Below are 16,121 nucleotides of genomic sequence, written 5' to 3' on the forward strand. Positions count from 1 at the left end.
GCCTGTAATATTTTTAATCATTGGAGGCCTGTCCAGTATATTTACTTCCCATGAGAGAGCTTAAATAGTCAGTGATTTCATCAGCAAAGAGACAAAAAGGCACCAAGTAGTATATATGCTGGACCAAATAACCATTTCACTTAAAAACAGTGTGCCTTATTTGAGCACTTAATGCTATATGTAGCCTGACTTCTCCCAATAAAAAAGAGCTCATGTTACTTGGATGGTAGGTACACGAAGGCCCTCAGAACTTAGGGGACCCTTGAGTCCAGAAGAAGATTGCAAGGAGAGACCTTGTCCATTTCCTTCATTGCAAATGTGAGAAAACCTGGTGAACCTCTCACTTTCCCCCGTCACTTCCTCCTTACAATTCATTGCTTCCTGGTGGGACTCTAACAGAGATGCATAGAAAAATCTGGAACTGTACACATCAAACTGTTAACAATGGTTGCCATTAAAGAGTGGGAATGAGGAAAGAAATACATACATTTCTTTTTTCTTTTTTTTTTTTAAGTGTGGTTTTCCAGGACCCATCAGCGCCAAGTCAAGCAGTTATTTCAATCTAGTTGGGGAGGGCACAGCTCACTGGCCCATGTAGGGATCCAACCGGCAACTTTATTGTTAACAGCACTGTGCTCTAATCAACTGAGCTGACAGGCCACCCCCATACATTTCTTTTGTTATTAAAAAAGCTATTAGTGATTAAAAAATAAATTATAGTTATAGACACATTACTTAGCTTTTGGTTTTCTCAACTGTTTACCTTGTGCAATTTTACTGTATTTAACTTTATTTTTTTGATAAGATATTTTAGTTTACTGTGAATTATTTTTAAATTATAAATATTAATATTAATTTATTCTTATTTTACTGGCTCCTGATCCCCTTGAGGTGAAGGAAATTGAGACTTCGATTCTCCTTATGTAGCAAATCTTTTCAGGGCAAAAGCAGACTTTGTTGTTCCATTTACTCCTCTTGGTTTCAGACTTCACTTAGTGTTTATCTGAAGTGTTCCTCACTGATGCCTCTAGGAAGTTTTGTGGTGGTTGTTTGTTTTCGTATTTTATCTAGCAATTGTAGTTGTTTTCAGTAAGAATGTTAATCTAGTTACCTAGTCAGCCATTCTACGGGAAATGAACCTCTCATAATTTTTGCACCATAATACACACTTTGTTTATTACATGATTTCTGTCAGAGCTGTGAAATGGTACGACAGCCAATAGTGCGTTTATTGTCATTCACGAGATCAACCCTCCCTTCATCAAATAGTATCCTTTGAGTTTTAGCATACATTTTATTTGATTACTTCTTTGCAAAATTCAAATAAGTACTTGATGATTTGTTTTGAGGTTAAAAATTATGATGGCGGTGACTCTGGTGTGAACTATGTGGGGCTGTCGCGTCCCACGTGACGAGGGTTGTGGGGAGCGAGGAGGGCGTCGCAGGGTTAAGAAAAGATCGTAGCAATGAATAGAGTTTAAGCGGGGCCAAGGGGCCTGCAGCCTCAAGGACTGAGCGCCCTAATCGGGCCAACGCATTAGCTTTTATTAGTTAGGTGAAGTAAAGGAGATAAAGCTTGTCAATCTCAAGATCCGTGAATCCCGTACATCATAATAGGAAACTGATTCAAGCCAACCACCCTTGCTTGCAGGCAGAAGAATGGTAAGCCTCAGGATGTATGTACTTCCCCAAGGGACAAAACCTTTATGCATATGAATAGATGGAGGGCACATCATTGAATCTCTTCCCTTGCAGGTTGTGGGAAGGAATGCAGCCACAGAGGCAGAGGCTCTCCTTAGCCTGTCTCCCCTAAATCCACCCCCTCAAAGCTCCCCCCGCCCCGCCCCCGTGTGGAATCTTACTCGTCATTGGCTGACCAGCCATCCTCCGGGGCCAAACAGGGAGACATAAGGTGCAAACACAAAGGTGAAGCAAAGTCCCTGAAAGGATCCGTCTCACAGACTCTCCTTTCTTGAGTGGCAGGTACAAGGAGACAGACGGGTAGGCTGCTGCGTGGCAACATGGGGCCTTGGCTGACATTAAGACATGAGTTAGAGCCGTTTAGATTGACTCGTTGAATAGATTCTCAGCCTTCCTGCATGTGTGACTTCCCTTATTGTACTTTCAAGCTAAAGTTGAATGGTTTCACACATGTGCCCTTGCTGAGCACCCTAATTTTCATAAGGTCCACCTGTCTCGTCTTCCGTGCAGCCTTATCCTTAACTGGCTCAAAACAACAAAATAACAAAAACAGCATGCATCCCAGGAACGTGTCAGGGGGTTTTAAATGAATCCCTGTTGGTTTTTATTATCCTTGAAAAGTTATGAAGGAAACCAATTTTTATGGTTTGACTAAAGAGTATTTAGCCTATCCATTCTACCGAAATAAAATCTAAATCCCAAATGAAGTCAGAGAGCTGAATACCTGGATGAAATTGACCTTCCCATAGAATGATTCTACCCAACTGCTCTTTGGGGTGCCCCCCAGGAAAGAGCATCTCTGTGTTTCAGTAAGACATGTTTTGGATGCTCTTTATTATGTAAGCATAGGGTGTATTCTCCATGAATTAGCAAGGGTGAATTTCTTTCTGAGGTTTCCAAGAGTGATTTGGTTGTAGACACTGAACTCAGGGCCTGATTCTGTCTCCCTTCCTTTGCCTACTGGAAAGCTTAGCATCGTGAGAAGTCCTCCCCTGTTAAGCATATCTAACTTCATGGAATAAAATTTTGTTTATAAATATTGCAGGTCTGACTTTACTCTCCCACCCTTACTTTTCCTTTAACTATTTTTTTGCCATATTAAATATGTATTTTAAAAAACCATTTTGAATATTTTTTGGAACATAGTGGATATATACAAAATCATTTGATTACTGTTTCAAATATTACAAATCAGTGAATAACCATGTTTTAGAAATGAAATTACACAATTACATATTTACTTTTGCTTACATAAACATTATCAAGATCTAGAAAATTAGATTGCAGTACAATTCACTGTCTCTAGACCCAAAGGAACAAACATACAAAAGCAGTGGAGACCACTAGTATGATTTATCAGAAGGACTGCAGCTTGTTCCCTCATTTGTTTGAACAGGCAAATTTTCAAAAATAAAATCACTCTCCTTAAATATTTTGTAGATTTCAGCGAACTGATAAATGAGCTGTCCGTTCATTGTTTCTCTGGTACCACACTGGATTATCCATAGCAACAGCCCTTTTCAAACTTAATAAGACCGACTCTGTATTTGTTAGGAGAATAATACCACCAGGTTAAACAAACTGACTGTTGGTTTTGTGTATTTACTCTCTTTCAAAAAGATCCATAACCCTTCAGTGTGCTCCATGTTGTACATCATTAGGGAGTCTGACTTGGAGTATGACTCTGTGATTCTGAATGTACCATTCTTCTGGTGTGTGTAGAGTCAAATAAGAAAGATGATGAGCGAATAAAGCTTTAGAAATAAAGTACTCTTTTGTGTATTGAAAATAGGGCCAAATTCTTCTCCATATAGTAGAAATCAGATACATTATGGTAAATATGACCACTCCCAGTCCATAGAGGATAAATAGAACACTTAACATTGGCCCAGGAAAGCACAGTTCAGTTTTTCTTTACTTTAGAAATTACATTGACATGGAATCTATAAGACAGGCTGTGCCTCAAAAAAAAAAAGAAAGATTAAGAATTTTAGAGGTTTTCATAAGAGAACTGATTCTTTTTAAAGCATTTGAATTGCTGTTGAAATGTAGATTAAACCTATCTTTTCATGTCATTCATTGAGAAATGAAGTATTTAAAATCATAAAATATTAGAGCTCATATATTCCAATATTCATATTTTATAGCCATAAATGCTTTTAGAAATTGCTATAAAAGCCTAGTGAGATGAGAATCTCAAATGTCCTTGTGCAATATGAAACAAACAAAAAAAAAATAACTAAAACTTGTTAAGTTTCCCTCCTACAAGGTATACTAATGGAAATATAATAATCTTTAATAAGGGTAGATTGATTAATAATTCCATTGTTTGTTGACTGGAGTACATTGTTTTCTTTACTAGATTTTAAATGTAGAGGTAGTGGGGCTCTGCATTTATGAATCGATTGAACCTATTTTGATAAAATCTTTGCTATGTTAAATATCTATTTTTTTCTTAGATAAAATTTTTGGTAGTTTTAACACTTCAGTTACTCCTTTTTGTTTATATTCACAGGTTCTGGAATTTTTCAAAGCCTGACCCTCTTCTTGAAACAGTGGAACATCATACAGAGTTTACTTGTGGTTTAGATTTAAGTCTTCAGAGTCCTACTCAGGTAATGGACGTTGATCTCCTGATGTTTTTCCTACCTGTACAGTTCCCAAATAGTTCTGTGTATGGCATGTGTTGCTTTTATGAACAAAATTGTTGCCTTTGGGAAAGAACAAAGTCATCATCCTGATCTCGTTTGCTGTAAAACGTGAGCATTTGAAATACTAGGGAAAAAGTTATCAGAAACTGAACACACCTCTTTCCTCTTGAAAGACTGACTTTTCTGAGAGGAAAAGGAACCTTCCTCAAAAGTAGTATGCCTGACATGTTGAAGGCTTTGAGTAGACCTCTCCCAATGGAAAGGGTGACAAGAGAAGAATGGAATGGGGAAGGATTGTCCTCAGAGGTTGGTGGGAATCAAGAGTGTGTAGTTCTAGATTCAGCTGTGCCACTAAGCAGTTGAGATAATGGACACGTCATTTCCCTCTCAGGACTGTCACCCTCATCTCCACACCCTGTGTTGAAAGAGAGGGTTCAGATGGGGGACAAAGTAAAGGAGAATGGCTACTGTTTTAATTTAAGAACTTTGTATTTCCCCCTTTTTATTCTCTTGAGGACTTGAGAGTTTAAATATTTAGGTTTTTCTTAAAGCTGTTTCAGTTTTGGAAACTCAGATCAGAAACACTAGAATATGTTTAGTGATAAGGCACTTTATAACACAGACTATGTGAAAACACTAACATATCTATGAAACAGCATAATATGTGGAAATTATGAGTATGACTAAGAAATTATGCTTTTATGACAAATTTTAGAAGTTAGACAAAAAGCAAATCCCATTGCTCATTACTGTGTTCTTAAATTTAAATGAATACATGTCTTTTATTTTAGGAATTCAAGATACAATCCTGAGTTTAAACTATTCTCATTAGATATTAGAATAGTCTAATTGACGTTAGAATAATTGTTTAAAAATGACTTAATAAAAAAAGATGACTTAATAGCATCTAAGAAGAGAATGAACTGAAATGGTGATGGATGAAATGGCATTTTCTTCAACGTAAATATACAATGCACTTCAAATGAACTAGTTTCTTTCCTGAGAAATACATTTATTATAGGTGATTTTTAATAAAATAATCATACCTGTTTGCTATCCCAGGTTAAAAAAATAAAAATTAAAAAAAAGTTGTATTTATTAGAACATGGCGATACCAAACAAAAGACCCTAAATAAATACTTCCCTGTCATATATTTCCGTTAACCTATACTTTGTGAGTCCAGACTGTGGCCTGAGGCAGCACACACGCCTCCTCAATTTCCTCAGTCATGGCAGTCGCTCACCCTGGTCTGAGGAGTTCCAAAAGTTTTTAAAATCCTCCACTCATAGAGCACCTTATTAAAAGCAAGGTTGTTTTCAGAGGATTTATTAATTAGATTTTACATATCCTTAAATAATAAGAGATTTTATTACAAGGCCATGTATTTTGTTTGTAGACTGATGACTGCTACCATCTCTTCCAGTTCAATAACTAAATTCCATTTGTACTAAGGAAATAGTTGCTATTGAGAGCAAATAGGAGTAGAAAAGCAGGGTTCTTTGAGCTCTAAATAAGCAGCAGGTTCAATGGCATAATGTACAGTCCAATTGTGCTACAAATCTCCCCTGATTTAATTCATGGTGGGACATAATCTTGGGATTAAGAGGGACCTTAGAAACAAGACCACTCCCTCTCATTCATTTATTCTTTCCATAGATATTTTCATATGTCAGACCTTGTGCTAGGTAGTAGGGATTCAGTGGGGAATGAAAATAAACATGGGCCCCGCCTTCATGATGTCCACTGTTAGATCAAAGAATCTCACAAATGAGTGTAAATGGACAGCTGTGATAAACCTATGACGGAGAAGTACATTGCTCCTCAAGAGTTCATAATCAGGATAGATATGTGACCTACTTAAGAAATCTGTAAGGATATGTGGCTTGTCTGAGATCTGATGAATGAGTAGGCGTTCACTGTATGAAGGGACAAAAGGAAGATAGATCACAAACAGGCAAACGTAACATTATGTTACAGACCCTGTGATGGGAGGGAGCCTGGCTAGTACCTGAGAATGAAAGAAATTATTTCATCCTTCTTTATGATATATTATTCAACCTTAGAATTTAAGAAAGTATATTTGTTTTCTTGTCATGTTTTGAAAAATGAAGTGTTGAGATTATTGACTAAATTTTATGTTTTACCCTATTCAGTGTTAGTCAATTTTTCTTTACATAATTTTTTTGCTATGCGTTTTAGGACACACAAATGAAGTATAAAGAGTTTTTGTTATTTAATGTATCTTTTATTAGTAGTTTATTTTTAATCTTTTGAAATTATTACATAGTTATTATTTCTATTAATGCTCTTTTGATATTCATTAATTCGTTCTTTCATTTTGTCTTATTTTTTGATCTATAGCTGTGTGGGACAGGAAATTACAGTGTAGTGTGATAAATGCTAAATAGAGGGAAGCAAATGATGCTTTGGGAAAATATGCATTCACTTATTATATGATATGATCATATCATTTATAAATATTGGTCAGGTGCCTACCAAGTGCTGGGCATTGTTCTACATACTAAGAAAAAAGCAGCAAATAAAACAGACTGTGTTCTTCCTCTCATGGCGCTGGCTTACGCATTGTGGGAGAAATCAAGTAATAAGTAAAGAAACAAGATGATTTCATATAGTAGTAAATGCTATTCAAAATTAGAGCAATTTTATAGAGAATGATGGGGGAAGGGATACTTTTGCCTGAATGGTCTGGGGAAGGATCTCTGAGAGAGTGAAATATGAGCTGAAAAACTGTATGATAATATGGAGCCAGGCATCCAAAAATCTAAGGAAAGAATGTTTTTCTCAGAGGAAACAACAAATGTCAAGTCCTTGAGTTGGTAGTGGATTTGGTATGATTAAGCAACAGAAAGAAGGTCGGTGTGGCTGGAGCCTAGTGAATAGGAAGAGTGATAGGAATTAGGAAGTGGTCAAATTGCCTTGTAGACCTTACTGTGTTTGCTTTTCTTTGTAATTGCATTATAAAGCTTTTGAAGATTTAAAAACAGAAAAAAAAATGATAGAAACTATTTTTTTACTGAGGTATATTTGACATGTTAGTTTCAGGTACATAAGATATTGATTCGATATTAGTATATATTGTGAAATGAACACCACAATAAGTAGTTAAAATCTGTCACCACATATTGTTACAAAAACTTTTTTTTCTTGTGAGGACTTTTTTTAAGATTTACTCTATCAGCAACTTTGAAAAATACAATACAGTATTATTATCTATAGTCACAATGCTGTGCATTACAGCCCCATGACTTATTTATTTTATTAACTGGAAGTTTGTACCTTTTGACCCCCTTCACCCATTTTTCCACCCCCAACCCCTCACGTCTAGCAACCATGAGAGCTTGTTTTTTTGTTTTGCTTTGTTTTGTTTTAGATTTCACATATAGGTGAGATCATACAGTATTTGTCTTTCTGTGTCTTGACTTATTTCATATAGCATAATGCCCTCAAGGTCCACCCATGTTATCACAAATGGCAAGAGTTCTTTCTTTTTCATAACCTAATAATACTCCATTTGGGTGTGTGTGTGTGTGTGTGTGTGTGTGACATTTTCTTTATCCATTCATCCATTGATGGACACTTAGCTATTGTAAATTATGCTGCAGTGAGCATGGAGGTGGATCTATATTTTTGAATTGATGTTTTTGATTTCTTTGAATAAATACCCACAAGTGGAATTGTTGGATCATATGGTAGTTCTATTTTTAATGTTTTGAGGAACCTCTATACTGTTTTCCATAATGGCTGCACCAATTTACATTCTCACCAACAGTGCACAAGTGTTCCTTTTTCTCCACATCCACGCCAACACTTGTTATTTCTTGTCTTTTTGATAACAGCCATTCTAACAGGTGTGAGGTGATAGCTCATTGTGGTTTTGGTTTGCATTTCCCTGGTGATTAGTGACGTTGAGCATCTTTTCATGTTCCTGTTGGCTATCTGTATGTCTTCTTTGGAAAAATGACTATTCAAATCTCTTGCCCATTTTTTAATTGGATTGCTTTTTTGCTGTTGAGTTGTACAAGTTCATTATTATTTTGGATATTAACCTCTAATCATATATATAATTTGCAAATATTTTCTCCCATTCATGATAATAATAAAGGTCACATAAGAAACACCCACAGCCCATATCATACTCAATGGTGAAAGATAGGAAGCTTTTCCTCTAAGATCAGGAATAAGGCAAAGATGCTTGCTTTCATCATTTCAGTTCAACATAGTATTATTGGAAGCCCCATCCAGAGCAATTCGTCAAGAAAAAGAAATAAAAGCCATCTAAATTGGAAAGGAAGAAGTAAAATTATCTCTGTTCTCAGATGACATGATCGTATATGGAGAAACTTTTAAATTTAACCATTTCAACAATTACATTAAATATAAATGGTCTAAAACATCCAAATTAAAAGACATTAAAAGTGATAAATGGAGATGACATCATAGGAATGGCGGCAGCGGGGCGCACTTTCTGAGTTATCCTCCGGATCTTATTACAAACGGGACCTATAACCCATCAAAGAACTCTTTGCTCATCACACAGAACAGCTAAGAGACTCGTGGAAGGATTACTTGAAGGTGCGCTAATTGGGCGAGCAGGGGAAGGAAGGAAGGGAGCGGAGTGAAAACTCGCGGCCCAAGGCGGCATCGTGGCCCGCTGCGGGGTCCCGGCCAGCGGCGGCGGCGGCGGCGAAAACCACGGTGGCACCCGCAGTTCCAGGCACGCACGGGATCCCAGGGTGGAACGGAGAGCACAGAGACCAGGAGGTGGGCTCTTCCCCTGCATCCCACAGCTGATTTCTCCCGCCGGGAGGGCAGCTAGTGGGCCCTGGGGCGGACAAAGAACAGAGACTCCATACCTGGGCTCCTCCCCCCACCCCCGCTCTTCCAATCCTACCCCCGCCCTTCCAGAGACTTAAACTAGACCCTGAACTGAGGAGTAGTGTCAGATTACAGAGGAGCCATAGTACTCAGGCTCTGGGAAGACTGACGGGCAGCTCTGATCCAGGGAAGAGGCTGGGAAGAGTGTGATTTTGGCTGGGCTAGAAGATAAGAGACTCCTCCACCCCCAGTCCCCACCCTTTCTGGCCTGCCTAGGGCGGGGCAAGGGCAACTGCAGAGACACTCCCAGGGATCAGCAGTAAGCTGCAGACTCAGCTCTGGGCTTTCGGCAGCTCAGAAATCTCCCGCCCGCACCCCCCATACACACACACACTGAAGAAGTGCCCTAAAACTCAGGAGTACTGGACACGGGGCTGGTGGTGCTACTCTTAGTGTGCATGTGTGCAGGCAAGGGCAGAAACTGCACTGACTTTGTAAAAACTATCATCCAGATCCCTCAGGCCCACACATTTAAATCTACAGTCCCAAAGTCACTCTGGGCACCAGGTGACCAGCTCTGCCTGCGCAATAAGCAGGGGACTCTTTGGTACCACAGAGGACAACCTGGACATTACTTGGTGGGCTTAAGCCAAGACTGGCGCTGCTTTTTGTTTTGCTTTGTTTTGTTTTGTTTTGCTTTGTCTTTATATCTTTGATATCTTCGCCTGTGTTGAGTGGAGGATATCGGGTGTTTTTACATGTGAATGTATTTGATTTTTTTCTTTGTTGTTGTTGTTGTTGTGCTTGGTGATTTGCTTTGTTCTGAAACTGCCCTACCAGGGCCCAGCTTAAGAGGCACAAGATTCAACATATCTAGAGGCCAACTCCAGACCAAACCAGAGTACTACTGGGTTTGACCTACAAGTCACACACCCAGAGGGAATTCTCTGCAGGCACAAGAGCCCATAGACGCCAAACCACATTTAAGTGGTCAACCCTCACGCAGCAGAACGCCCTGCGGTGGGCAGAGCCAAGTCTCACAACGAGTCAGCCTAGGAGTTAACCTCACCTACTCACAAGCAAAAAGCAATTAAAGATCTTCTTGAACAGGACAATATACACAACACAAGAGTCACCTTTGGAGCACACGCAGAGGAGAAGAATGACGTAGTGCAAGTCAAATATAAAGGACACATACTACATAAGATAACTTAGCAAGAACTAAGAACTCTAGGGGATCTACCTAATACATCAAAGCAAACACTAGAGAGTCAGCCAGAATGGGGAAACAAAGATACACATCCCAAATAAAAGAACAGAAGAAACCTCCACAACTGGAACCAAATGAAGCAGAGGTAACCAACCTTTCAGAGACAGAGTTCAGAACACTGGTGATAAGAATGTTTAAGGAGCTTAGAGAAGGCATAAAGAAGGATGTAGAAATCATAACGAACAACCAGTTAGAATTAAAGAACACAATTACTGAAATTAAGAACTCACTTGAAGGAATTACCAGCAGGTTAGGTGAAGCAGAGGATCGAATCAGCGACTTAGAAGACAAGTAGCAGAGATCACCCAAACGGAACAACAGAAAGAAAAAAGAATAAAAAACAATGAGGATGGCTTAAGAGACCTCTGGGATAACATCAAGCGCAACAACATGCGCATCATAGGAATACCAGAAGGTGAAGAGAGGAAGCAAGGGATTGAGAACATATTTGAAGTAATAATGTCTGAAAACGTCCCCAGCCTGATGAAGGAAACCAACATACAAGCCCAGGAAGTACAGAGAGTTCCAACCAGGATAAACCCAAACAGGTCCACACCAAGACACATTATAGGTAAAATGGCAAAGCTTAAAGACAAAGAGAGAATCCTAAAAGCAGCAAGAGAAAGACAGAGGGTTACATACAAGGGAACTCCCATAAGACTATCAAATGACTTTTCTACAGAAACATTGAAGGCCAGGAGGGAGTGGCAGGAGATACTCAAAGTGATGGGAAACAAAGGCCTACAACCTAGATTGCTTTATCCAGCAAGACTATCATTTAAAGTTGATGGAGAGATAAAGAGCTTTCCAGAAAAAAATAAGCTAAAGGAATTTATTACTACCAAGCCAGCATTGCAAGAAATACTAAAAGGACTTCTGTAAATAGAAGAAAGATCAAAACAACCTAACTACAAATTTTAAAATGGCAATAACTATGTACCTATCAGTAATCACTTTAAATATAAACGAATTAAATGCTCCAATCAAGAGACATAGGGTGGCTGACTGGATAAGAAAGCAAGACCCTTGTATATGCTGTATACAAGAGACTCACCTTAGAACAAAAGACACACACAGGCTGAAAGTGAAGTGTTGGAGTAAGATATTTCATGCAAATGGAAATGAGAAAAAAGCTGGAGTTGCAATACTTATATCTGACAAAATAGACTTTAAAATGAAGAACATATTAAAAGATAAAGATGGGCATTATATAATAATAAAGGGATCTATCCGACAAGAGGACATAACCCTAGTAAACATCTATGCACCCCACATAGGAGCACCTAAATATATAAAACAGGTACTGACTGACATAGAGACAGAGATCAACAGTAACACTATCATAGTAGGGGACTTCAACACACCTCTGACAACAAAGGACAGGTCTTCCAGACAGAAAATCAATATGGAAACAACAGCCTTAAATGATACATAGGACCACTTGGATTTAATCGATATTTTCAGAACATTTCACCCCAATGCTGCAAAATACACGTTTTTCTCAAGCGCACATGGAACATTTTCCAAGATAGACCGTATGTTAGGCCACAAAACAAGTCTTGATAAATTTAAGAAAATTGAAATCATACCAATTGTCTTCTCTGATCACAGTGCTATGAAATTAGAATGAACTACAGGAAAAAAACTGGAAGACACACCAGTTCATGGAGGCTGAATAACTTATTACTAAATAATGAATGGGTCAACCAGAAGATCAAGGAAGAAATCAAAAGATATCTCGAGACAAACGAAAATAAAAACACAACGACCCAAAATCTATGGGATGCCGCGAAAGCAGTCCTAAGAGGGAAATTCATAGCATTGCAGGCCTACCTAAAGAAACAAGAAACATCACTAATCAACAGTTTATCTTCACACTTAAGGGATCTGGAAAAAGAACAGCAAAATAAGCCCAAAGGGAGCACAAGGAAGGAGATAATAAAGATCAGAGCGGAAATAAATGAAATAGAAACCAGAAAAACAATACAAAAGATCAATGAATCCAAGAGGTGGTTCTTTGAGAAGATAAACAAAATTGACAAACCTTTAGCCAGACTCATTAAAAAAAAGAGAGAGAGGACCCAAATTAATAAAATCAGAAATGAAAGAGGAGAAGTGACAACGGACACCGCAGAAATACAAAAAGTTTTAAGAAATTACTATGAGCAACTATATGCCAACAAATTTGACAATCTGGTAGAAATGGACAATTTTCTAGAGGCATACAACCTTCCAAGGCTAACTCAAGAAGAAACAGAAAACCTGAATAGACTGATTACCACCAGGGAAATTGAATCAGTAATCAACAATCTCCCAAGAAACAAAAGCCCTGGACCAGATGGCTTTACAGGTGAATTTTACAAAACGTTCAAAAAAGAATTATCACCTATTCTCCTCAAGCTCTTCCAAAAAATCCAGAAGGAGGGAAGACTCCCAAACACATTTTACGAAGCCACTATCACCCTGATCCCAAAATCAGACAAAGACACCACAAAAAAAGAAAACTACAGGCCGATATCTCTAATGAACATAGATGCAAAAATCCTCAACAAAATATTAGCGAACAGAATTCAGCAATACATTAAAAAGATCATACACCATGATCAAGTGGGATTCATCCCTGGTATGCAAGGGTGGTTCAACATCCGCAAATCAATTAATGTGATACACCACATTAACAAAATGAAAAATAAAAATCACATGATCATATCAATAGATGCAGAAAAAGCATTTGATAAAATCCAACAGCCATTTATGATAAAAACCCTTAAGAAAGTGGGAATAGAGGGATCATATCTCAACATAATAAAGGCCATATATGACAAACCCACAGCTAACCTCATACTCAATGGGGAAAAGCTGAAACCATTACCCCTAAGATCAGGAACAAGGCAAGGTTGCCCACCATGTCCGCTTCTATTCAACATAGTGCTGGAAGTTCTAGCCACAGCAGTCAGACAAGAAAAAGAAATAAAAGGCATCCAAATTGGTAAGGAGGAAGTAAAATTATCATTATATGCAGATGATATGATACTATATATAGAGAACCCTAAAGACTCCACCAAGAAGCTATTAGAGCTGATAGATGAATTTAGTAAAGTAGCAGGATACAAAATTAATATTCAGAAATCAGTTGCATTTGTATATACCAATAATAAAACATCAGAAAGAGAAATTAAAAAAACAATCCCATTTACAATTGCTCCAAAGACTATAAAATAACTGGGAATAAATTTAACCAAAGAAGTAAAAGATCTGTACTCAGAAAATTATAAGACACTGAAGAAAGGAATGAAAGAAGATATAAATAGATGGAAACACATATCATGTTCATGGATAGGAAGAATTAATATAGTTAAAATGTCCATACTGCCTAAGGCAATATACATATTCAACGCAATTCCTATCAAACTACCAACGACGTTTTTCACAGAAATAGAACATATAATCCTAAAATTTATATGGGACCATTAAAGACCCCGGATAGCCTCATCAATCTTGAGAAATAAGAACAAAGTGGGAGGTATAACAATACCTGACTTCAAATTATACTACAAGGATACAGTAATCAAAACAGCATGGTACTGGCATAAAAACAGACACATAGATCAATGGAACAGAATAGAGAGTCCAGAAATAAATCCATGCCTATATGGCCATTTAATCTACGACAATGGAAGCAAGAATGTACGATGGAGTAATGACAGTCTATTCAATAAATGGTGCTGGGAAACCTGGACAGACACATGCAGAAAAATGAAGCTGGACCACCTCCTTACACCATATACAAAAATAAATTCAAAATGGCTTAAAGACTTAAATGTAAGATCTGAAACCATAAAATACCTAGAAGAAAATATAGGAAGAAACTTCACAGACATTACCCGGAGTAAGATTTTTACTGATATATCCCCTCGCACAAGGGAAGTAAGAGAAAAGATAAACATGTGGGATTATATCAAACTAAAAAGTTTTTTCACAGCAAAGGAAACCATCAATAAAACAAAAAGGGATCCTACTGAATGGGAAAAGATATTTGCCAATGATATATCTGATAAGGGATTAATATCACAAATCTATAAAAAGCTCACTCAACTCAACTCCAGAAAAACAAATGACCCAATTAAAAAATGGGCAGAGGACTTGAAGAGACATTTTTCTAAAAAGGACATACAGATGGCAAACAGACATATGAAGAAATGCTCAACCTCACTAACCATCAGAGAAATGCAAATAAAAACCACAATGAGATACCACCTCACCCCAGTCAAAATGGCTATCATCAATAAATCAACAAACAACAAGTGCTGGCACGGATGTGGAGAAAAGGGAACGCTTGTGCACTGTTGGTGGGATTGCAGATTGGTGCAGCCACTATGGAAAACAGTATGGAGGTATCTCAAAAATCTGAAAATGGAACTACCCTATGATCCAGTAATTCCACTCCTAGGTATCTATCCGGAGAAATCCAAAACTCCAATTCAAAAATCTTTATGCACTCCTATGTTTATTGCAGCACTATACACAATAGCTAAGACATGGAAACAACCGAAATGCCCATCGGTAGATGACTGGATTAAGAAAATGTGGTACATTTATACAATGGAGTATTACGCAGCCATAAAGAAGAAAGAAATCTTACCATTTGCAACAACATGGATGGACCTAGAGAACATTATGTTAAGTGAAATAAGTCAGACAGAGAAAGATAAGTACCATATGATCTCACTTATATGCGGAATCTAAAGAAAAGAATAAGTGAATGAACTAATCAGAAAACAGTTTTGGAGACAAAGAGGAAAAACTGAGGGTTGCTAGATGGGCGGGGCGGTGGGGGTAAGGGGGAAGGTGAGGGGATTAGAAAACAATCAGTAGCCACAAGATGGCCACGGGGTTTTGAAAATTAATCTGGGGAACGTAATTTAGTGGTTACAGAGGGTAAGGGGGTTGGGGGGTGGGAGATGAGGGCAAGGGGGATCAAATATATGGTGATGGAAGGAGAACTGACTGGGTGGCGAACACACAATGTAATTTATAGATGATGTAATACAGAATTGTACACCTGAAATCTATGTAATTTTACTAACAATGGTCACCCCAATAAATTAAAAAAAAAGTGATAAATGTACAAAGTCATAATTGTAGGATTTAGTTACTTACCATATATTTTCAGAGATGAGTTTGTACTATTCTCTCTGTAAATTTATCTTTAAAAATTTATTCTTTTTTTCTCCATTTTATTTATATTCTGTTGTGAACTTTAAATTTTCTTTCTTTTCAATCTAAGATGGTGATTTTAACCAATATATTTTTCACATATCTAACAACACATTTTAACACAAATATTTGTATTGTTTATATAAATCATTTATTATCTTTTTACCAAGAAACATTAAACTCCTTTCTAGAGGAGATAAGAATCAAGTTCTTGGTATATGCGTATCTCCCTATTTTTCTCTCACTTATTTTATTTCAGTCACCTATTGCTATATAACAAACTCCCCTGCAACTTGGTGACTTAAACAACAATTTCCTTCACTCACAATTCTGCGAGTCAGTAATTTGGGCTGGGCTTAGCCAAGTGGTTCTTCTCTTGGTCTCGCCTGGGTTCACTCCTGTGGCTCCAGTCATCAGGTGGCTTAACTAGGGTTGGGAGGTCTAA

The 16,121-nt window shown here is 37.7% G+C and overlaps 1 protein-coding gene across 1 annotated transcript in view; it reads left to right on the forward strand.

Moving 5' to 3' along the window:
- PEX7 (peroxisomal biogenesis factor 7) overlaps nucleotides 1-16,121 on the forward strand; it is an 81,689-nt gene that overhangs the window by 50,851 nt on the left and 14,717 nt on the right. Inside the window, exon 9 of the mRNA XM_033094085.1 lies at nucleotides 4,217-4,316. Within this exon, the coding sequence (XP_032949976.1) occupies nucleotides 4,217-4,316 (100 nt within the window). The remainder of the gene's footprint in view (nucleotides 1-4,216; nucleotides 4,317-16,121) is intronic.

The sequence above is a fragment of the Rhinolophus ferrumequinum genome, chromosome 3 (genome assembly GCF_004115265.2).
Source record: "Rhinolophus ferrumequinum isolate MPI-CBG mRhiFer1 chromosome 3, mRhiFer1_v1.p, whole genome shotgun sequence".
Classification (NCBI taxonomy): Eukaryota; Metazoa; Chordata; class Mammalia; order Chiroptera; family Rhinolophidae; genus Rhinolophus; species Rhinolophus ferrumequinum.